Genomic DNA, 24,473 nt, shown 5'->3' with positions numbered 1-24,473 from the left:
TGTCATTACTTGCCAGAAGAACATGCCAATCTATTCGAACATGCCTAGGATGCTTTAGGTAGGTGCGTTTCTGCTCGATTGGTGCCACCACAATGGCTTCAAGAGCTTGAAATTGCTCTCACGGAAGAGTGGGGAAATATCCCAAAAGAACTGTTTGATCGTCTTATCCAGTTCATGCAATCAAGATGTACTGCTGCTTGTTAATGGAGACCATATGCCCTATTAAAAATTAACAGAAGCGTTTTTGGCTTTTCTTGTTGATATTCTTGTTAAAAAAATTATTTCATGCTAAAATGTATAATTAACTTTGTAATAAACATCGATTATTTAAACAATATCTCTTCAATTACACCCTATCCATAAGTAAGAAATATTTATTCCTGTATAAAGTAGTTATAATTATTTGCAGAAATTTATAATTATCCGACAGAAACTAAAATATCCCCTAATTGTTTTGAGCAGTGTAGTTATGTGTACAAGGTATAAATAAACAGTTATAATAAGATAAATGAGTAAATAAAATGTATGCACAAGGTTTAGTATCTACAATGTGGTATCTACATATAAACAAATATTCAAATACATTTGTAATCAAATGTATTTGAATAAATTAATTCTTTGTAAAAATTTAAAATCATGTAATTTGTCCAAGTCTGATAACGTCTGCCTCTATGTATAACGTTCAGCCAAATAAGTAAAAATGTAATTTTTCTCTGGTGTGAAGTGCTTGTACTACACAAGAATATAACTAATGATAAGACAGGTGTTGCATTTCCCGCACATAGGTGGGTCATCAGCCCTCAGTAATTAAGAATGTGAGAGATGACTGTGAGCTATGTGGAGCCTAGCAAGTACAACTTCCTCTCTTCTTTTCCTGTGTTGACTAGATTGCCTGTACTTAATGTCACAATTAATCTCATGTAATTTGTTCGTCAGTGCTTCCTGCCATGAGTATTGCCATTGAGTAATCAACTTTGATTTTATAATCTGTGTGTAATCAGTATAAAGGACCATCAAACAGTATGTCAAAAAAGTATGAGCTGATCTAGCAGCTGCATCTGCAATGTCATTTCCCTTAATTCCAATGTGGGAATTCAACACAACCAAACATCAAAAGTAAGGGTCTTTATTTTGTACAAAAGATATAACACCTCACCAAGCAATTGATGAGGTGTTACATTATACACTTGACAGAAGCCTGTAAAAAGTCTGTATAAATTACACACTTTTGGTAGGAGTTTTCTTGTACAAGCTGAATGGCATGCAGCTCTGTTCTATAATAATTACTGCAATTGGGGAGGGGGGGGTTCTGGTTGGAGATACTAATGTAAGAAACAGCAGCACAGCCAACAGGGATCTCTAATCTTAAACCATCAGTATAGATGGGCAAATGGGCAAGAAATCAGAGTGGGCTGGTCTGTGTGCATTAAACAATTCACAAGTAGACAGATGAGGTGTATGAGACCTCAGCAGTTGACAAAGGGATGTTGCAGAATGGGGTTAATGCCAGCTATGGAGGAATGTTGTTTTGTTTGGTGCAGCTAATGTTGTCAACATTCATGCCAATAGCTTCCATAGCCTCTTTAATACACATACTAAAAGGATGAATGGCAGTATGATCTGGAAGGGACTTTATTTTTAGGGCATAACTAAGAGACAACTGTTTTTGTCTAAGTGGTAGGATAGAGTTCAACACCAGAGCATGCATTTATACATTCCCTTGAACAACTGTAAACCTGTGATCTGTAATCAAGTTCTGAATGTACAAGTGCATGATAAATGCAGAACAGGGAACATCGATCAGCACCCCATTCTGCAGAGGATAGAGTGCAGAGGATATTCGATGCTTTTTTTGTACTTTTCCTGCAGATTCCCCAGTCCTGAAGATACTTCAGGCACAAACTTTGTTTGCTTACACTTGGATAAAGGATTACCGTATATTATCACGTATAATGTGAAAAATTTATGGTAAAAAATACTACTTAAAGTTAGGGGCTCGCATTATATACAGATCCTAAAAAATATATCTTATTAGACTTGCACACACAATATATACTACCTGATGCCTATGCAACCAAATCTACTTGACCCACTCGCATTAGGCGACCGAGCACACATCGTATCTGTGCATAAAGCTACTTACATTACTGGCTTATGCGCAGATACGATGTGCGCTCCGTCGCCGAATGATAGAGCACAGTTAGGTATATTGGTTTAACCACAGTTCATTTTAAATATTATTCGTTAAACAAACCTAGCCTGAAAATGAGCCAACAGAAACGTAAATGTTCATCTTTTTAAGCAGGATTTAAATTTCATGTCATGCAGTTTGCAGAAGAACATAATAACAGTGTTGCTATGAGAGAATTTGGTGTAGCAGAGAGTAATATTAGACTTTGGCATAAGCAAAAAGACAGTCTTGAAAAAATCCCCAAAACAAAACATGCCCGTCGTGGAGATGTAGCATCATCTTTTCCAGAACTTGAAGAAGAGCTAAATGAATGGATTTTGACGCAACGACAAGATGGCATTATAGTAACAAGAAATGCAATTCGTTTTTGAGCTCTACAACTCAAGAATGGTAAATTCGAGGACACACTAGGTATTTCATCTTTTCTTGCTTCGCCTGGGTGGTGCAACAGATTTATGGAACGCAAAGCATTAACATTACGACACCGAACAAAAATTGTGCAGACGTTACCAAAGCAGCTTGAAGAAAAAGTACAGTCCTTCCATAAATTTATCATAAAATTACGGAAGTGTCACGGATATGAACTTTCCCAAATTGGCAATATGGATGAGACGCCCATGTACTTTGATATGCCTGGGAATCGAACAGTAAACTCAGTTGGTGAAAAGGGCATCTTCTTAAAAACAGCACGACATGAAAAAATGCATTTTACCGTTGTTCTAGCATGCATGGTAGACGGAACCAAATTAAAGCCAACAGTGATATTTAAAAGGAAGAAAATTCCGAAGCATATGAAATTTCCACAAGGTGTAATTGTTCACACCAATCAGAAAGGTTGGATGGATGAAGGTGTACAATTGTGGCTGGATCAAGTATGGAACATACGTCCAGGTAGCTTGTTACGTCAACAAAGCATGCTAGTCTGGGATATGTTCCAGGCACATTTAACATGAGGCAAGCAAAGAGAAAGCACATGAGCTTCGTACAGACCTAGCAGTCATACCGGGTGGTCTAACTTCCGTTGTGCAGCCGCTTGATGTCAGCTTGAATAAGCCGTTCAAAGATCACTTATGTGAAAAATGAAGAGAATGGATGTCATCTGGTTTGGTGAAGATGACAAAGGGTGGGAATTTTCAGAAGCCTGAGATCACCCTAGTCACCAGCTGGGTTAAAGAAGCATGGGATTCGATACCATCTGAAATGATTCAACACACATTTCTTAAATGTGGAATAAGTAATTCAATGGATGGATCCGAAGATCACGTCATATACGAAAGCGAGGATGACGCACAACAAAATGGAGAGCATGAAGACGATGACAACAACTGCTACACTGATGACGCAATCCCTACAGATGAATTTATAAATGAAATGTTTGATGACTCAAAAGATGAAGAAGAATTTAAAGGATTTTGACATTTTGTTTTAAAATAAATATTTCTTTCGTTAATTCATATTGTATTATTTATAATGTTATGGAACAAGATTAACAGATCGCATTATACGTGGACATGGCATTTTAGGGCTAGTTTTCAAACAAAATTTCCAGTTCGCATTATACCTGGATCGCATCATATGCGATAATATAAGGTAAACGAAATATACAGGGTTAGCCTAAAAGAAATAGGCACTTTCAAAGTTTCACAGAAAGAAGTTTTAATAGCATGGCTGAAATACTTACATGGTTTGAAGAGTACGTCCTGAAGTTTACATGGGTAAGTTACAAGTGTTCTATGTGTGACCCTTTTGTAACACAACAATCTTTCTGATGTAACAAACAAATTTCAATTTATAAAGAGCATTTAAACTGTCTATTTCTTTTAGGCTAACCCTGTATAATTTATAATCTAACCAAGTGAAAAACTTCCAACATCTTTCTCTAATCAAGAGTAATTTAATAATAAGGTGTGACAACTTTTGGCAACTGGCATATGAAAATATGAATTCTACATTGCTTCAACCTTGGTATCACCTCTGGGTCTGGCTCCCACTGAAGAGACCTCAATAAAGGTCTAAACTGGTCTGGGTAGTGACCCTTCCCATAATGCATAGCATTATACATGTCTGCAAGGAGATGTGCTTTGCATTATGGGATACTATGGAAAGTAATGAGAACTTTGTCCACCTTTGCCACGAGTTGTCCCAGTCCTGAAGATACTTCAGATACAAACTTTGTTTGATTATACTTGGATAAAGGATTAAACTAAATATGTACTTTATTAACACATGAAGGAAAATATTATAAAACTAAATGAAGAAACCTTGACTATCAGTTTAAGAATAAATAAAATGAAAACAAAAATAATTAAAATTAATTAAAAAAAAAAGAAGAAAGAAATAGTACTGAATGGTCAAATTCTAGAAACAGCAGAGAACTTTAATTTTTTATTTATTTGTGTGAGGTTTCCCCATTTCCTCAACCATCCCTTAGAACATGTTGAGCCCTCCTAATGCGAAATTAAGTGTGTATGTTATGACTGTAGATCCATGTGTGTTCACAAGCCGGTTTGCCTGTTCTGAGGGGCAAAAAACCCAAGTTTCTGGGCAAAAAAACCCTCTTTGTATCAGACTGGCTAACTCACCTTTAGTCGAAAGAGACCAGATAAAGGTCACTCATGTTATGGATGGGAATTGAGCGCAGGTCTTTCCAACCAAAGGGCTTCGTCTATACCGACTGAGCTACAGCGGCTCAGAACTTTAATTACCTAGAAACAATAAATAAACATGAAGGAGCAGAACATAAAATCTAAGATACAGAAAGCAAAGAGAAATTTTAACATGTAAGAGAAAATATGGAGATTAAAGGAAAGAAGTTTAAAAACAAAATCAGGTTATTTAACACAAATATTAAATCAGTTTTAATGTGTTGCATGAGAAACATGGACAACGACTAAAGCAATTAGGAAAAAACTGCAAAGCTTTGTAAATAAAGTTGAAGAATTCTACACATAAAATGGAAAGATATCCAATAAAGAATTATGGCAAAAAAATAAACAAAAAAATGAAATGATGATGGATAAGACATGTCTAAAAAAAAATCTAAAAAACACAAAACCATGCAAGTATTAGAGTGGAATTTGCAGGGAAAAAAAGAGGAAGAGATTTAGGCCAAAAATGAGCTGGCAGAAAGGAATAGAGCAAATGCCTTAAAAAGAGGGGGAAAAACCGGGCACAAACGAAGAATGAGAAAGAGGCACAAAACAGAGTCCGATGGAAATCCGTGGTCAAGGCCCTATGCCACCAATGGATTGAAGAGGAATAAGTATCGCAAGATGAAGTGACCAAATACCGCACTTGGACTCTAGAGTATCTAGTTTGCCATTCCCTCCTCCAAATTTCTTCTAGCATATGAATGATGTTTTCAGTTATATCAAATGTCGTGGAGAGATCAAAACATTTCTTTTTCCAATGGTATAACTTTAAAATTATTACTCTGAAGACTAGCCAGAACATAATGTACTGGACAGAATCTAGTTTGCCATTCCCCCCCCCTCCTCCCTCAAATTTCTTCTAGCATATGAATGATGTTTTCAGTTATATCACGTCACGGAAAGATCAAAACATTTCTTTTTCCGACGGTGTAACTTTAAAATGATTACTCTGAACACTAGCCAGAACATAATGTGCAGGACAGAACCTAACAGTAACACTTTAGAAGACTTCCAATGTCAGGTAGAATAATCTTGCTGCCACTATTCTGTCAGGTGCGATCCAAATAGTACATAGAGAGCACTGATTAGCAAGAATGAAATGCTCTGTGCATTCTAGAAAAGAATCTGTTAATATATATTCCCAGTTCCTACCAATTTCAACTCACCTTAGTAAACAACAACCAGTCAAGAAAAGTTAAGCAAAAAGAAACAGATTACACATAAAAAAAGGAAAACTTTCCCAAAACTTTCAGAATCACTTTACAAATACATATCATCTTAGTTCTGATCTCAATGATGTTCATTTCCAATCTATAAACCCACACATACTTTCTCCAACAGAAACTCAATTTCGGCATCTTTTAAATATTCATCTTAGTTTTCTGTTTATGATAGTTTACAATTTTTTCATTATTTGTAGTCCTTTACAATAATATAATGTAATTAAAGAATTGTACGCTAAAGAATAAACTTTTTTTTTTCTGTACATTTTAGCTGACTCTATAAAAATGAACTATCTAAGCTTATTAACTACTCACATTTTTTTATGCTGAATAGGCACACTGCCATTCTTCCTAGGTCTACCTGGTCCTCTCTTGGTGATAACCACTGGTGTAACAGTTGGCTGCAATGGAACTGGTACTGATGGCAACATATCCACCAGCTGTAATTTCCCCATGGTGGTACTAAGACTACCTGTAACTGATGAGTGAGAAACTGGTGGTGCTGATTCTGTTTCGTGAACATCAGAAAATAAATGACAGGTGTTTTCTGGAATGTTACTAGTTGATATTATCTCACTATCTACAATATTAGAAATTTTATTAGTGTCCTTTTCGGAAGGGCTTTCACTACTTGAAATCAAACCATCTGAAATGTTATCCTCGTTGCGATTTTCCAATTTTTCTACAGGACTAGTATTTTGTATCAGTGGCAAAGTCTGTTCACTTTGCAGAGAGTCTTTATTTTCAGGTTCCTTAGAAGAATAAATATCTTGTGATGGTGAAATCTCATCCTTTTCCATTAGATTGCCATCTGTATTGGTCTCCATGTTCTAAATATTTTAAAAAGAATTTTCTAAAAGCATCATACATGATATGGTATAATGTGTCAGTCTAGTCAGCAAATAAACATACCTGCAACATAAAAAAAATGCCATTGGTATAAAATTTTAAAGAATTTTAACAAGACATAGAAATATTATTACATATATATAGACACAAAAGTTATGTTTGGAGAAGTTTATTTAATATTCAAGCCTAAATATTTGCACTTTTTTTCAAACCACTCCAGGCTTCCAGGTCTGAAGTGGCTTGAAAAAGTTTCATGTTTGGTGTCTAGAGCAGGGTTTCTGGACTATGTAAAAATATATATAAAATTGATAAAAAAAAAAAAAAAAATATATATATATGTATGTATATCCCTAGTTCATGGGTGGGAATAACATAAAAAAAACAAAACATACTATATACATACAAACTGTTCAAATATACAGGCAGTCTCCAGGTTAAGGACGAGATATGTTCCTGAGAATGTCTTTAGGTAAGATTTGTATGTAACTGGGATACCTGATGAACAGTGCATATATGGTAGTAATAATAATAATAATAATACTATAATGTCTCATATGTGGCAATAGTAATGCAGTGTAATACTGTAATAATACTACCCCTGTACTATAATAATCTTCTTCTTCTTTTCAGCCATTTTCTGTCCACTGCTGGATGAAGGCCTCCTCCAGTTCTTTCCACCTTTCTCTGTTCTTGGCAATGGTTGACCAATTTTCCCCAACAAACTTTGACAATTCATCGTTCCACCTTCTTTTAGGATGTCCTCAGCCTTGTTTCCCTTCTTTAGGAATCCAGTTCTTTAGTATGGTGGTCCATCGCTCATCTTCTCTTCTGGAGAGATGTCCAGTCCATTTCCATTTTAGTCGTTTGTGGTGAAGAATGATGTCAGTGATGCAAGTCTGGCTTCTTATCCAAGTGTTTCGTTCTTATCTTTTAATGTGATGCCTAGCATCAACCTCTCCATTTTTCTTTGAGTTGTTAATTTATTTGCCAGTGCTTTTGTTAGCAACCAAGTGTCAAAACCATATGAGATGACTGGAAGTATACACTGGTTAAATGTCTTCCTTTTTAAACAGCGTGAGACATCATTGTTTTGAAATATAATACTATATTGAAATATGTACTATAATAATAAGTTACAGAAACTATTGTGCTCTTTCTTTTAATTCAAACAAACAGAACATAAACAGAAGGTAGGCTAACATTAATCGGAAGATGATGATAGAGATGGTGCTGGAGAGGATGGAGTAGGTGCTAGAGAATTAGGATTTGAACCTGGGATCAGATTCTGGTGCTAGAGAGGATGGACCTGATGCTGGAGAATCAGGATTTCATTCCATTGCTAGAGGAGGGAATCTTACCACTGAAGTCAGATCTTGAAAAAGGTATCTAGGATTGTTTGCACAGCCTTTTCTTTTTTTCATCATAAATGGCCTTATAGCAGCTGATGGTGTCACTAACTGCATGGTAAACCTTTGTAAACAATTCAATGTTAGGATCTTGCTTCAATGAGACAAAAGGCTTCAGCTAATTATTTTCTCATAAACTTTTTTTGGCTCTGGATCTTCTGATTCTTCGTGTTCTTGTGATTCTATCAGCTGCTTCTCTATCTCCATAAGGTCTTCATTGGTTAATTCTTGTGAATGGGGTTCTAGTAAGTCAATGACATCATTTTCATTTATGTCCAATTGCAGTACATTGCCACTAACCACCACTGCTTTTCTGACTTTGGCAATGTCTTTTTCTGTGAAGCCGCGAAAATCATCACAGAATTGAGTGCACAGTTTCCGAGGAAACTAGTTCCCAAATTATTAATTTAATTATTCATTATCCTTATGGGAAGCCTTGGGAGCCCATTCATAAGTCGGGTCATCCGTAACCTGGGGACTGCCTGTACAAATTTGCATCAGTGAATTACAAATTCTGCATTGTCCTCCCTTTTGACTAGGAAAGATAAGTAAGCTATGTTTGAATGTCAAGTTTTACTCACCTGTAGTTCTTTTTTTCATCCTCTTTTCATAGGATAAGGAGGTAACCATTCTACTGCATAAGGCACTAATAAGCCTCATTTGAATTTTTGTGCACAGATCTGGTCACTGGCTATACTGGTGATAAGGAAATACTGAAGTGCATATTCCCTCACATGCAAATAACTAAGACATACTCAATATTCTCAGGACTCTGGAATATTGAGTAAGAGGACAAATTGTGGGATGTGGTCTATAGCACATAGCAGATAAGAGGAGGAGAGGTGATATGTACAAGTTGGTGAGAGGAGCCTATCAAATAGATAAAGGATGTCCTCTCGTTCCCGCATCACTCATAGGATAATGGTTGATGCAAGAACAAGAGGACATCCTGAAACAGTACAAAAGTCATGTGAGGTAAAGAAGTAAAAAAGAAATTTTCTGCTTGGTGAGTGGAATGCATGGCCAGAGTGGATGGTAAGTGCTCTGACACTGAATGTATTCTAGGGAAGGTATAATAGTTTTTGTGGTAAGTGACTGTTCAGCTGGCCACGATAAATCTTCAGGACTCCATGAAGGAGTCTGAAGATTTATGGAAGTAATACTAAAACTATACTAATATCGCTCTAGTAAAGCACCTAAAAACATATTGCTTATGAGGGGTTTTATTTTATAATTTTATTGTTATTTTTTATTTCTATTTTAAAGGAAATAAGAAAAGGAAATATGAATAAAAGTAGACAATTTCATTTACTTATGCATTGCATGTTGTTGTTATGTGTCATCCAGTCATTTTCGACTCTTAGCAATCTTGTGCACAAAGGCTGTCCATCCAACTTGGCCTCTTGTCCTTGTTTTCAGTAATTGTAAGTTAAAGTTAATAAGTCTTTTATGTTGTCCATCCAACTCTTTTGTAGTCTTCCTCTTCTTCTCATTCCCTCAATCTTTCCCACACAACGGTTTTTTCCAATGATTCATCAGCTCCCATAATATGTCCAAAGTACATCAACTTCTGTTTTGCAATCATTGCCTCCAAGGAGCATTCTGTCTTTATGCTCTCTAAAATGTTCTTATTGGTCATTCTTGCAGTCCATGGGAGTCTCCTCCATACCCACAATTCAAACAAATCAATTCGTTTTCTGTCTTTCTTCTTAATAATCAGCTTTCACATCCATACATCACTACTGGAAATACCATTATTTTGACAGTTCAAACTTCGTGGCCTTACTCACACCTCTATCTTTCATAATTTTTGTCAGGTTTAACATTGTTTTTTTTCCCCATAACTATCCTTCTTTAATTTCATCTTCACATTTACCATCATTTTTGATTTCTGATTTCGAACCCCAGTAAATCATAATTTTCAATTACTTCTATTTTGTATCCCTCTATTATAAATTTATTTAAACTGCCAGAAGCCACCATTTTTGTTTTGCTGATGTTTAAATCAAGCCCAGTACAAAAAGATAGGGCAACAGTATACAACACTGCCATATCTCTTTTTCCACTTGAACACAGTCTCTCTCTTTCTCCAAAGACTGTTTTTACTAAAGCTTCTTGGTTGTCATACAGCTCTCTTATCAAGAGTATTAAATGCTCGGGTTTTCCCATTGATCTGATTACAAGCTACAGTCTGTTGTGATCCATGCAATCAAAAGCTTTTTTATAATCAATAAATCAGATGAATATTTCCTTCTGAAATTCTTTTGTTCTTTCAATAATCCATCTCCTGTTTGCTATTTGGTCTCTAGTTCATCTACTTTTCCTAAATCCTGGCATTTTTCTATTCACATATGTTCCATTTTTGTTGGATCACTTTCAACATAACTTTAATTGCATGTGAAATGAAAGTGTTGGTTCTATAACTCTCAAATCACAAATGCATTGCATACAGAATTATAAAAGTTTGTATCCTCTAATAAATATTCAGAAAAAAAATGAATTAGAAGAAAGAGGATATTTTATTATGACAATTTAAAGGAAATGAGCAATCAGAATTGAACACACACACACACAAAAAAAGGATATAGCTTTTTTTTTCCAAATTTGTTAGATTAATCAAAGTTAATCAAACAAAGAACAACAAAACATGAGCTACTGTACAGTTATACAGATAGATCTCAATTAGTGCAGATAATAAATTATTCAAATTTGAACTTTTAATTATATGTAAAATATTTTAATTGATTCCACCTTGACAGAAATAAACAATGAAAAATTTTAAACAAATTTTTATATGTTTATTGAAATATTAGAGTAAAAGATAAAAAGAATATACTTATAATTTAAATTTATTGTTAAACACGTGAGTTTAGTTATAAAGAGCAAAATAAAAAAATAAAATAAAATAAATCGAAATATCATTCCTGAATGCAGTAAGCTCACACTGACAAAAACATCGTCTTTTGAAATATTTTAAGATCGTAAACAGAGCGTTTTGTTTTTTTCTTTCTTAGAAACGTAAGTTCTGAAAGGCATCCTTTTCCAGAATAAACCAGTTTCATCCACGTTAAACATTTGTTGATCAGCGTATCCACCATCTTCGATGATATTTTTTAAAGCTTCAGGATATTTAGATACTGCATCCTCATTTGCACTGGCTGCCTCACCAGTAATTTTAACATTATTATTATTATGTGACACCTCCAGGGAGTCCAAAGACTCATCGAGGGAGAGTGTGCCAATAGCATCGAACAATTGATCCCTTCCAACTCCTAACTGCTCTTAAAAAAACTTGCTTAACTTTTTGCTGAGCCATTAGTAGCAGAGGCTCTACCAATCGACCAACCTTTGCTGGCTCAACTAAATCAAACCAATCACCATTTGCATTAAAAATTTTTCTACTTCATTATTTATTTATTTCACTCTCTAATAAGCAAATGTAAAAGGTTTTAGTGTGAATGGCTGCTCTGCTAAGGGCAATGTGTTTTTGATTACAATCCCCAATCCATACAGTTAAAAGACACTATTTCTATCACTGCAATGCTTCTATTCCGTGTAGATGTTTGCAAACAAAAAAAACTGATTTTACCTTTTTCTTTTATTTCCCCTGAAGTTTTAAAATATTCCGTACTGAAGATTCAGACATTCCAACATCTCATCCTATTTTAGAGTTGCTATGACCACTTTCATGTTGTTCAATCACATCAAATTTTGCTTTAATGCAATAGCAAGCATCTTTTTTGCATTCAAAGTGTTATATATGAAATATTCCTTTCATCCAGTTTGTTAAGAGTACTTCTTAAAAATGATTAAAACAAATAATGAAACGTAATGTGCAGTATAAAGCCCTAAAGGAACTCAGTAACCTGAACTGTGAATGCACCAGCTTCATATTAACAAATTTTGACTCATATTATATAATCTGGTATTGTACAATTTGCACTAAATCGAAAATATTGCAGTATTCTCATGTTAATTGCAACCTTGCTGTAGACGGTGCTTTTTTCTTTTTCTTTTTTTGAACAATGTGCAACAGTAAGGCGTACTAGCACCTTTATTAACAGTGACACATAACATACAGATGCAGTATGGTCTTAATATTCAACAATGAAAAAAGCACTGATTATGTGTGTGTGTGTGTGTGTGTGTGTGTGTATTACAATTTCATTGAGATATATACAGAAATCATTTACTCATTTGGAGTGGATTATCCAATCTTATATACCCATACATAGCATTATATGAGAAAAAAAAATCTACTACTTACCCATTTCTTGATCATTCATTCTCAATTTCAGAGAACAAAAGGATTCCTTCTCATCCACTCCTTGCTCTCCAGAAAATGAAAAATTCCATCTACTGGTATCCTATGACCCTTTCAGAAATTTTTTATTTTGTAGCCTTTTTATTTAATTTTTTTTTAATAATTATTTTAAATTATTTTTTAGCTACTCAACTTTTACAATTGTTCCTTTGAACTCTAACAGTGCAATCATATACTTCAGCTGTAACCAAGACATCAGATAACATGCACATGCTTTATGACTCATTCTTATGATTCATGTTTAGACAGGAAAGAAATGGGATGACCTGGGATCAAGAGGAAACAGTTGGAATTGAAAAGGGTTTTAAAATGAATAAGCAGAAAGGGAAATTGCCCCAACTGAGCATGGAGAGATCACATCGAGTGAGTGGTATCAGTGGAACTAGCTGTAGATCCAGAAATAAGCTGTTGTGTTTGTATACAAATGCTAGAAGTATAAGAAACGAGGCAGATGAAATGGTTGCATTAATGGTTGCATCTGTTCACCCAAAGATTGTCGGAATAAGTGAGACATGGTTGGAAGAGGACGACATCCTGACAGGAATAGAGATGGAAGGGTATGATGTGTTTCGTGAGGATAGAAGGGTTAAAAGGGAGGGGAGTGCTGTTGATGATAGAGAAAGAGTTATGTCCATACAAAGTAGAGATGCTAGAGGGAAATAGTGCCAGTGGTTTTGAGGCAGTATGGTGTGAGATAGAGGTGAATGGAATCAAATACTTGGTTGGATGTTGTTATAGATCAGGTAATGTGGATGGTGGTGATAATGAACTGTATAATCAAATTAGTCAAGCAAATAAGAAAAGGGTGATCATAATGGGTGATTTTAATTATGGCAATATAGACTGGAATGACGAGATAGCAACTGGAAGTAAAGAAAATGAGTTTCTTGAGTTTTTGAGGGATAACTACCTCAGACAGTATGTAACAGAGGGCATGCGAGGATTGAGGATCTTGGATTTGCTCATCTCATCAGAGGATGTAATTATAAATGAGGTGTCAAATCATCCACCAATTGGTGAGAGTGACCATGAGGTGATTACCTGGGTGGTTATCCCACATATACAAGGGGGAGGGAATTATGAAGAGCTCAGGAGACAGCTTGCGGGTGTAGCATGGAATGAGGAGTTAGCTGGAAAAGAGATCAATGCAGCTTGGGGGATTTTCAAAAACTATCTAGTAGATGCAATGTCTAAGTGTATTCCAAGGGTGAGAAGGTTAAATAAGGTAGGCGTGAGATGGATGAATAAAGAGATTAAGCATGCAATACAAAGAAAGAGAGCATTGTGGAGGCAGCATAAGAGAAGTGGAAATAACTAATTCCATCTACAAAGACCAGGCAAGGAGGGTGACTTGGTTGGTGAGGGTAGCTAAAGAGAGGTATAAACAGCAGTTAGCTAATGAAGCCAAAAAAGAATCCTAAGGAGTTCTTTCAATATGTAGCCAGCAAAAGAAAGAATGATTATGGAAGGATGACATTGATAGGAGAAAATGATATAAAGACAGCTGTTGCAAAATGTGTGGTGGAGATACTTAATGAGCAATTCATAAAGGTCTTTCAATCTTGTGAATATGACTTCATGGAGAGATTGAGAGCAGTAGATGATGGGGAGGAGAGACTGACCGTAAGTGAGCAAGAGGTGTATGGAGAGTTGAGTAATAGATGTTAATAAGACTGTGGGACTTGATAATATATTGGCACGCATTCTGAAGGAATGTGCCAGGGAGTTGACACCTGTCTTGACATATTTTTTTAATATGAGTCTTGCACTCGGTCAAGTCCCTAAGGAGTGGAAGGAGGGCAAGATTGTGCTGCTTCATAAAGGAGGTGAGAGAACTCAAGCATCAACCTATAGGCCTATTTGTGTGTCAGGTGGTGGTTAAGTTGTTGGAGAAGCTTGTGAGAACTAGGATCCAAAGTTGGGTTGACAACAATGGTATTATCTTTTATGGACAGCATGGATTTGCTAAAGGGAGGTCATGTTTTAGTAAGCTACTTACTTATTACAATAAAGTGACTGCTTCCTTGGACAGAGGAGAAGGATACACAGTAATATACTTGGATTTTGCAAAGGCTTTGATAGAGTACCTCATGATAAATTGATAGTCAAACTAGAGCAGATGGGGTTGGATATTAGATTAGTGCATTGGATTGGAGACTGGCTATCTGATAGGTATAAACAAGTTGTGTATGGGGGAGCGATATCCAGGAAAAGGAAAGTCACTAGTGGAGTGTCTCAGGGGTCTGTTTTGGGGCCATTACTGTTTAACTTGTATATTAACATATAGGTGAAGATTTGGATGGAGATATTCAGTTGTTTACAGATGACAAAGTTGGGATGAACCATGAAGAGTAGTGAAGATGTTGTGGCCTTACAAGAAGACTTGAATAAATTGAGTGATTGGGCACGGAAATGGAGATGCGAGTTCAATGTTGCAAAATGTAAGGTTTCAAAATTTGGAAAACAAAGATGGGTTACAAAATTTATGCTTGGTGAGGATATATTGTTGGAGGTGGAAGAAATAAGAGATCTGGGGGTAATAGTGGATGAGGATCTGAAATTTAGGGAACACATAGCCAAAATTATGAAGACAACACAAAGGCTTCTGGGAATGATGCGGAGGACATTGACGTGTAGAAGTAGGGAGATTCTGCCTTGGTATTTCCACTTGGGCTTGGCTCCCACTGAAGAGACCTCAATAAAGGTTGAAACTAGTCTGGGTAGTGGCCCTTCCCTTAATGCATAACATTATACATATCCGCAAGGAGATGTGTTTTGAATTATGGGAGATACTGAGATAGGAGTGTTGGTAGCTTGCTCCACCTTTGCAAGGAGTTGCCCAGTGATGTACCACTTTACCCCAGTCTTGAAGATACTTTCAGGCGCAAACTTTGTTTGCACACACTTGGATAAAGGATTAAACTAAATTTATTATCACCTTGGTAAAGTGATGATGATCATATTGACAGAAAGATTGAGAACACAATTGGAAGCATACTTTGCAGATGAGCAAGCAGGATTTAGGAAGGATAGAACTATAATTCAACAGATTTTGACAATGAGGTTAATAGCAGAGAAAGCTAGGAGAAAAAACAAAAACATATATACTTGCTTTGTTGATTTTCAGAAAGCATTTGACAGTATTGACCAGAAAGTGACATTAGCAGTTGTGGAATCCTATGGAATTGATAAAAAAAACTAATAGCTATATTAAAAGATGTTTATCAGAATGCAGTTGCAGCAGTTAGAATAGGTGACGATTTGGGGAAATGGTTTAAAACAAGCAGAGGTACTAGACAGGGAGACCCAATATCACCAAGCATTTTCATCGCACATTTAGAAAGAGCAATGGACAAAGGAATATTTGTACACGGAATGAGAATTAACAATCTGAGATTTGTAGATGATATTGTTATTATTGAAGAAGACGAAAGAGAACTACAAAAAACGCTGAAACTGTTAAATGAGGAAGGGAAGAGATTTGGACTTGTTATGAACTTGGAAAATACAGACAATGGTATTTGGTGAGAAGAACATGAAACAAAAGATACAAGTGGATGGAACTGATATAGAAAATGTAGAACGATTCACATATTTGGGAAGTAAACTGACAATGACTTGGACTGTAAAAAAGAAATAAAGATCAGGATTGCAAATGGAAGAACAAATCTGAAGGCCATGGATAACATCTGGAAAAGTAAAGTGATCAGCCTGCAAACAAAACTAAGAGTACTGGAAACATGCATCTTCAGCGGTGTACTGTACGGATCTGAAACGTGGGTAATAAATAAGGAATCAAGAAAAAGAATTTTGGCATTTGAAAGAACTTGTTACAGGAAGATTCTAAGAATAGGATGGGTACAGAAAATCACCAATGAAGAGCTCTATCAAAAGATACAACCAAAAGAGAATCTAATGCAGATTATAAAATGGAAGCTGCAATTATTTGGACACATCTATAAAATGAGTGAGGACCGGAAGATAAAGACATTTATGTTTGGTATTTTGGATGGTTTAAACAGAAAATCGTCTATCCATACAGAGAATGGATAGACGATATAAAAGACTGGTGTGGAATGGGTGTACAAAAACTGCGACACTGTGCATGGACAAAGAAAGGTGGAAGAAGATAGTGAAACAGGCATCAGACATCAACAATCAGTGAGCCCATGGTTCGTGATGATGATGATGATAGAAGTTAGGGATTTTACCAAATTATGTACATTATTTGATAGTATCACTATTATCTTGACAGTATCACTGTCCTACAGTATTATTCCAGTACACTAATGTGGCTGGACCAATCATCATGTCAGGATCAATCACCTGATACATAGATTTTTTACAGAAATGCAGAAAAATCCTGTAGTGCTACCTTATTTCCTTTTCTCAAAAAGAAGTTATGAAGCCTGTCGGTGAAAGCCTTCAAGGAAGCCCACAAGCTACAGCAGGAAGAGGTAGGCACTCAAAACATCAACTCTGGAGAAAGTGACTCACTGTATCCACTTACACACGCTTGTACTCTCTTGTAATGTAGAAAATTTCATGAACTTTGTACTAGAGCAGTCAGCAAACCTTGATGTGGCCTGTCTTCAAGAACATAGGTTGAGAACAGATTCTGAGAGGAATGAAGTCACATCAAACTGCATAAAATAGACTTTCATCTATATATCACAGACAAATCTGGTAAAGGAGGAATCAGAATCCTAATCAAGAAAAGGTTCTATCTCAACAGAATAATGGCCATAACTTTAAACCCAAGCCCAAAAGCAACTATATAACCTGTACCTATGCACCCATTGTGATTTCAGATGTAAACTCCAAGAATGCTTTCTACAGTCAAACCTCAGACTATCAATGCAATGTTTCAACACCCTCAATCTCCACGTCATAGGTGGAGATAGATTTCAATGCATAAAGGGATCAGATGTTTCAGGAATTACAAAAAATATAAGTTCTTTTATATACTACAATACAACAAATGAAATGGACATCTAGCTAAACTATAAAACACTCATAACCTTTTCAATTTACAGAGCAAATTTCCAACAAACCTCAAAGAAAATGGGCCTGGGAATATCCAAATGGAACAATATCACAAACAGATCATTTTTTAATCAATACTAGTAATCACAACTAAAATGTGATTACTAGTAAGTGCACATATAAACTTCCTCTTACTGCTTTTAAACCTAAAACAGGAATAGCAAATAAATATCATCAGAATGACCTGTCCTAAATGTTCTTAGCATACAAACCCAGTATTAATAAGCAGTACAAAACAAACTATTAGAAGACACCCAATTCCTGAATAAGCATCTCAGAGTTTCATTGTATTGAACAATCCATCCATGAAGCCACAGAAAAAACTTCGGTCACCAAGACTTCATCTTCTCAAAGGAAATGAGTAACACAAACTACTGAAGAATCAATAAAGAAACACAAATGACACTGTGTTTCTTTATTGATTCTTCAGTAGTTTGTGTATCAAATATATATGACCACTCAAATGAAAAGGAAAATCACATCCAGACAAACTGTCAAAAATTGAACTATATATCAACACACATAAAACCAGAGAAATGTACCAGGTAGCTAATTCTTTATGCACCAAACTAAGGAAGCCCAAAAGACTAAGAGTAAAAACTGCAAGGTACATGAAGACAAAAAAAAGAACTAATTTGAAAAACTGTTGAATAATTCATCAGTAAACTTGACTACATACTTTGGCAGAAATAATAATCCAAAAAGAATTCTTCAATATGTGTAACCAGTTTACAATGCAAGAATTCAAAACTGCACTAAAAACCCAAAACAATAAAAAAAAAAAAAAGCACCTTAACTGGATGGTATAACAGCAGGGGGCTATTAAACATGTAGGCAAAAGCTTCAGAAACAACTACTAAAGATCTGTAATACCACAAACTACATCCAACATTCCATCATGGAAAGAAAGCCTACCAAACCCAGAAAATTACACAGGAATTACACTACCTCCTACATACTAAAAATCTGTAACAGAATACTTCTAAACCAAACTGAACCAAACATGACGCCTCTTCTGCTCAAAAAATCAAGCAGATTTCTTGAGAAACAGAAATACTGTTGAAAAAATTAAAAGTTAAAAAGAAAAAAGTTAAAAGAATTTCGAGAAGTCAGCTGGAACACCAACTTATGTCTACCCACACAGTCAGTGCTCTTGCTCTCTACAGATCAATGCCAAGAATAAAATTTGGCAATAAATAAGTAAAATCGGTTTTTGAAGACAAAACTCATGAACCATCTGTCATTTACCAGTTGGTACATAACAGAGCAACTTGACACACTTTTACTTACAGACTATCTCTATGAGTTGTTGCATATGCATATTTTTTGGTATATATTTTCCAATTCATACATGAATAATAAAGATGATAATTTTCCTAGCTAATAGTTTCACCCCAATAGCAAATTCAACTCGCAAGTATGACATTTAGTAGGACCAATGGGAAACTTCTTGGTTAATGAATCTCTCTTGTATAAGAATGGCAATTTTCCTGTTGTAATCAGAGACATCCATAACTACAACAGCTCTTCCTTTGTCTCTTCAGATAGACAGATGTTGCATCTAAGAGATTTGAAAGCATGAAATTCAGAAACAGGTAACTTAAGATGTTAACTACCTATCTGTCAATTACTAGGTTTTTGGCACTGAGCTTTTGTTTTGAATAAAAAACTTCTGCTTGCCAATGCATGAGTTTTTTCTTTAAGGCATGCACAAAATACTGTTTAGAGTAAGAGGCATGAGCTAGATGGATGAAAGCCAACAGTTAAACCTGAATAACAATATGTTGCTGCAGGGAGGAGGAACATTTACAATTAATAAGAATTACAATCATCCAAACTTTTAATATGGAGAGAATCATTCCCATTTAAAAGGGTCAGTGTAATAAGGCATGTGCATTTCTTTTAAATATTTAAAAATTCACATTTAAAAGAGCTTCTGAGGATTATGCATGCATCAGACCAAAAGATCCTCTGTTTCATGTGGACTCCATGCTGATTAAGACTGGACTTATGCAATTTTCAGTTGAAGATGTATTATTCATGTTCTTGTAGTTTCTTCAATTGTTTTTTGTTCTATCATTTGAATTTGCCTATTGTATTACTGATGGACAATTTCTGCCCAAAACATTTGATAAAATATATGAGTTCATATTATCAATAAACTAGGTTTTTTGATACACTTCTTGTGTATTTTGCCTTTCAATTATCTACATCACAAGTACCTCTGAAGCTGACTTCTCATATGTGATAAAATCCCACATATGATAAAATGATCATATGATAAAAACACAGCACCATGTGTATTGCAAACAGTGAAATGTATACTGTAGCATATTCGGTAGTTCAGATAGTATAACATAATGTGGAATGGCCTCCTGTGATCGAGTCCATGGGACTCGGTAGGTATCATAAATAATAATTAAGCTAACAGTTTACAAACTTTATGATTATCTATTATTAACCTCAAAAAGTGTAACATATTTTTTAATGTATGCAGTACAACTTGTAGCAATCACACAGACACTAAGTAATTTGAAAATGACGATCTTTATATTTCAGATTATGTTTATCGTGCACAAGAATAATACAACAGAAAATAAAAATGATCTGTAAGTGTCTTTCTTTTTTTCAATGTTGTTTCCACCCACAAAAGGTTATTAGTAAACCTATAGAACATTTGATGTACAGTGGCTGGGCTAAGGATTTATTTTTTTCCATTTTTAAAATTTTTTTATATTTTTTATATTTTTTGTAATTTTTTATTTATTATTTTTACATAGTCTGGAAACCCTGTTCTAGAGACCAAACATGGAACATTTTCAAGCCACTACAGGCCTCCAATATGTGTATATGAATATATAAATAAAGAGTAAAGTATCTTACAATGAAAGCCTCAGAGTGAAGCTATACAAATGAATTATTATTATTATTGTTGCATTACACCTCCCAGAAGTCCAAGAACTCATTATTATTATTATTATTATTATTATTATTATTTGACACCTCCAGGGAGTCCAAAGACTCATCGAGGGAGAGTGTGCCAACAGCATTGAACGATTGGGCCTCTTCCAACTACTAACCGTGCTCAAACTTACTTAACTGAGCCATTGTAGGAGAACAAACACTCTATACTATTTGATCATCTATACACTAGCCGCTGTCCACCATGTCATCTACCACCAGCTAACCGTATTTTTGTCTGTTATCTTCATGTTCTCTGGCCAATTTGCCTATATACAAGATGAAGAACCCAAGTTTCTGGGAGAAAAGACCTGCTACCTACATATGAGAATGGCTAACTCACCTTCAATTGAAAAAGCCCATATAAAGAATTCTTCATTATAATGAGAACTGAATTCTAGTCTTTTCAAATCAAAGGGCACAATGTCCTGACTTCTTTCAACTTGCCAGCCTGGTTGGCTGAGTGGTTAGCATACCTGCTCTCCAACCAACAGGTCACAGGTTCATATCCTGCTGCAGGCATGGATGTTTGTGACTGTCTTTAGGTGAGTAATGAATTTCATTGCCCAGTGTGAGATCACCATCACCACCTCACTTTACTGGAGGTCTGAACTGACTTGAAAAAGCTCCATGTTTGGTCTCTAGACCAGGGTTTTCAGACCATGTAAAAAATAAATAAAAAAATACAAAAAAAATAATAAAACTGATAAAAATCCTTAGACCACCCATGGTACAAATGTACCATGGGTGGTCTAAGGATTTATTAAAGGTTTACAATTAACCTTTCATGAGTGGATGGGAAACACATAACACACACACACACACAAAAAAACCTGCCCTGCAGGAGTGCTGTTGAATTATCTTCTAGGAATTCAATATTCAGATGAAGCCACATCCTGCGAAAATAACTATTAAAAAAATGTACAAACTGAATTTATCAAAAGAGAAGAAACTCCATGTTCAAAAGACTCAAAATTGGTATACATTGTATTTCTTTACATGTGCATGCATATAAGTGTATAAAAAGTTAGAGCTTATAAATATATGTATAAAATAAACAAAACATAAGAAAATTAAAAAATGTCAATATTCATATAAGATGATTATGCAGTACATTGATGTTCACATATATGAATGTACTATCTGTAAATGAGATGCACAAAACAGCTCAGAATTTTATTCTTTGTCTTCAAAGACAAAGAACAAAAGTCAGTATATTTAATTTATTGTCAAAACAATAACACAACACTTAGCATCCTGTTGATTTACTATAACTGCAGTGTGTCTTACCCTCGTCGGACTCATACTGAGATGGCAGGGTTTTTCTCTTTCACCCAGGTACGCGAAACAGGCCAGCCAAATGAAGACACGCAATTAACAGACATAATACTGGTATTTGAGCATAAGTCACTTCAGTTTTCGTAATTCAAAATAACCTTAAAACTTTTACTATCAGAAATGAATATTAAAATAATGAAAAATCTGAAATACATTGAACTTTTTTTTTTCCTAACAGTAATAAATTATACTTATTTTTATTACAACACAGGTCCTGTTCTCATTACACCGAGTATCACTAAATGTCAACATCAGCTAAACATCTTCTGATTAATAATTTCAATAACCAATTATACAGAACGACTGATAAAAGAAAAACATAAGTCAGGCATTGCACTGATCGCTTCGCAGAGCCTAAAATATCGCATAATTACAATAAAAATCGCAGTTATAAAATGAGAATTAAAAATGCAAGTGGAAAATGAACTCGGGCGATTTTAATATACAATCTCTATCTAGGATACACATGAAGCTGATGAGCGTGAAGTTTTAGTCGGCCATGATGTAGATTTGCTCAAACACATTATATATAAAAACTAAATGCAATACAATAACATGACTGTCAAATCTTAACATCCAGCACTTTTGCCTTGCCAATGAACAGGTGATCAAAATACACATAAAAGAGATGAAACCTATAATAACTGATAATCAACGATTCACTTTCCAACATATATACTTTCTCCGTTACAAGTAAACCGGGGTGATATTAGAAACACTTACTTCTCAAATAGTACACAAGAAAAAATTACTATATCCAAGATCGGGTTCAAACAAAGCACAGCAAGTTGAACAGCACATTTTCTGACAATTGCAACTCACTAGATGCAATTTTTATTAAAGAAAATAAAACGGAAATTAACATTTAACAATAAATTTCAAAGAACACGATCAAACATTTTAATTTTCTGTGATGTGTGCAAGCCTAGTGGCGATTCTTGGCTTCAATAAGTTTTTGTATTATTCCGCATAATTAAAGTGCGAAATACAAATTTTAAAAATAAAGTAAAGCATTCCGATTTGTCGTTTTAGGAAATTCTATTTACGTGAACTCTGTAATAATTGCTGGGTAAAGGTTTGCTAGTTAAAATGAAAAGCTACGACATCACTTCTCATCATATCTCGCACAATTTTGACTTGACGCACTAATACATGTGTAACAATTGTCAAGGACAAGCGCTCCAAACAGTTTTATTTAAAGTTGTTTTAAACATTTCAGTACTTTATCATAGATAGAGAAGGTTGCTTGTACCGTTCATTATATCGATAAAGATTTTTTGATTATTTTCACGAATTCTTAATACAAAACACAGTATCTTAGAAGTGTGCGTATTTCTATGAAACTATTAGTACAGTCTTTCAGTAGTAGAACAATTTAACCGCTGAAAGTTAAAAAAAAAAAAAAAAAAAGCTATTATATATATTAAAAAAAAAAATCAGCTAACGCCTTTTTATTCCCCGTATATAAGGGGTAGGCGAGGTCGTTTAGTCCTATAGTCACGTAGCAATTTGGTATACACACACACACGAAAGTTATATATATAAATATAAAGGTGTGTGTGTGTGTGTGTGTGTGTATATATATATATATATATATATATATATATATATATATATATATATATATATATATATATATATATATATATATATATATATATTATTCCCATATATATATATATATATGAAAAAAATATAGATTTAATGACTATAAAACCGAGATAACATATAAAGATTTTAATGATAAATACTACTAGTTTCGGCATATAGCAGCCTTCTTCGGGTATTTATATCGATGAAAATGACATTCTAGCTAGTTTTGACATTATATCTTTATTTACTAACGTTCCTACGGACGAGGTACTTACATTACTACAGGACAAATTATCCAAAAAAATGTTCACTTTATTAAAGCATTGCATTCATTCTGGTTACTTCAGATATCAGGACTCCATTTACCAACAAAAACAAGGCCTGGTAATGAGCAATCCTTTGTCCCCAGTGCTAGCTAACATCTTCCTTGAAGATTTTGAAAAGAAAGCCATATTTTCCTTCTCATTTAAACCAAAAGTTTGGAAAAAATATGTTGATGATATATTCATTATTTGGAATCACGGGCACACATCTCTCACAGATTTTCTTCTTCATCTAAACATCCAACATCCTAAAATAAAATTTACTGCTGATCTAGAAAATAATAACTCCTTACCTTTCTTGGATGTCATGCTTACACGATGCTCTGAAAGATTAAAAATCTCTATGTACAGAAAACCTACGCATACCAATAGATATCTGCATAATCTTTCTCATCATTTTCCACCACAAAAACTTGGAACTATATCTACCTTAGGACACAGAGCACGTTCTCTCTTAAATGAACAAGATGAACTACAAAAAGAAATGAATCACCTCACTCTTATTTTTAAACAAAATGGATACTCTGAAAAAACAATTAAGAAATTTCTTCTGGATCCTCCTAGGCAG

The 24,473-nt window shown here is 34.8% G+C and overlaps 1 protein-coding gene across 1 annotated transcript in view; it reads right to left on the bottom strand.

The window, feature by feature from the left end:
• The window catches only part of LOC150093819 (histone-lysine N-methyltransferase 2C-like), a 1,065,326-nt gene extending 1,042,526 nt beyond the window's left edge, over positions 1 to 22,800 (bottom strand). Inside the window, exons 1-2 of the mRNA XM_090412524.1 lie at positions 22,713 to 22,800; positions 6,381 to 6,977 (exon numbers count right to left, since the gene is read on the bottom strand). Coding sequence (XP_090268650.1) covers positions 6,381 to 6,892 — 512 coding nt within the window. The 5' untranslated portion in view covers positions 6,893 to 6,977; positions 22,713 to 22,800. The remainder of the gene's footprint in view (positions 1 to 6,380; positions 6,978 to 22,712) is intronic.
• Between the last annotated feature and the right edge of the window lie 1,673 nt (positions 22,801 to 24,473).

The sequence above is a fragment of the Typopeltis vanoorti genome, chromosome 23 (assembly GCF_054136105.1).
Source record: "Typopeltis vanoorti isolate ZY-2024b chromosome 23, IOZ_Tvanoo_1.0, whole genome shotgun sequence".
Lineage (NCBI taxonomy): Eukaryota > Metazoa > Arthropoda > Arachnida > Uropygi > Thelyphonidae > Typopeltis > Typopeltis vanoorti.
Note: the sequence above shows the minus strand (reverse complement) of the source record. Positions and strands in the feature narration are given on the sequence as shown.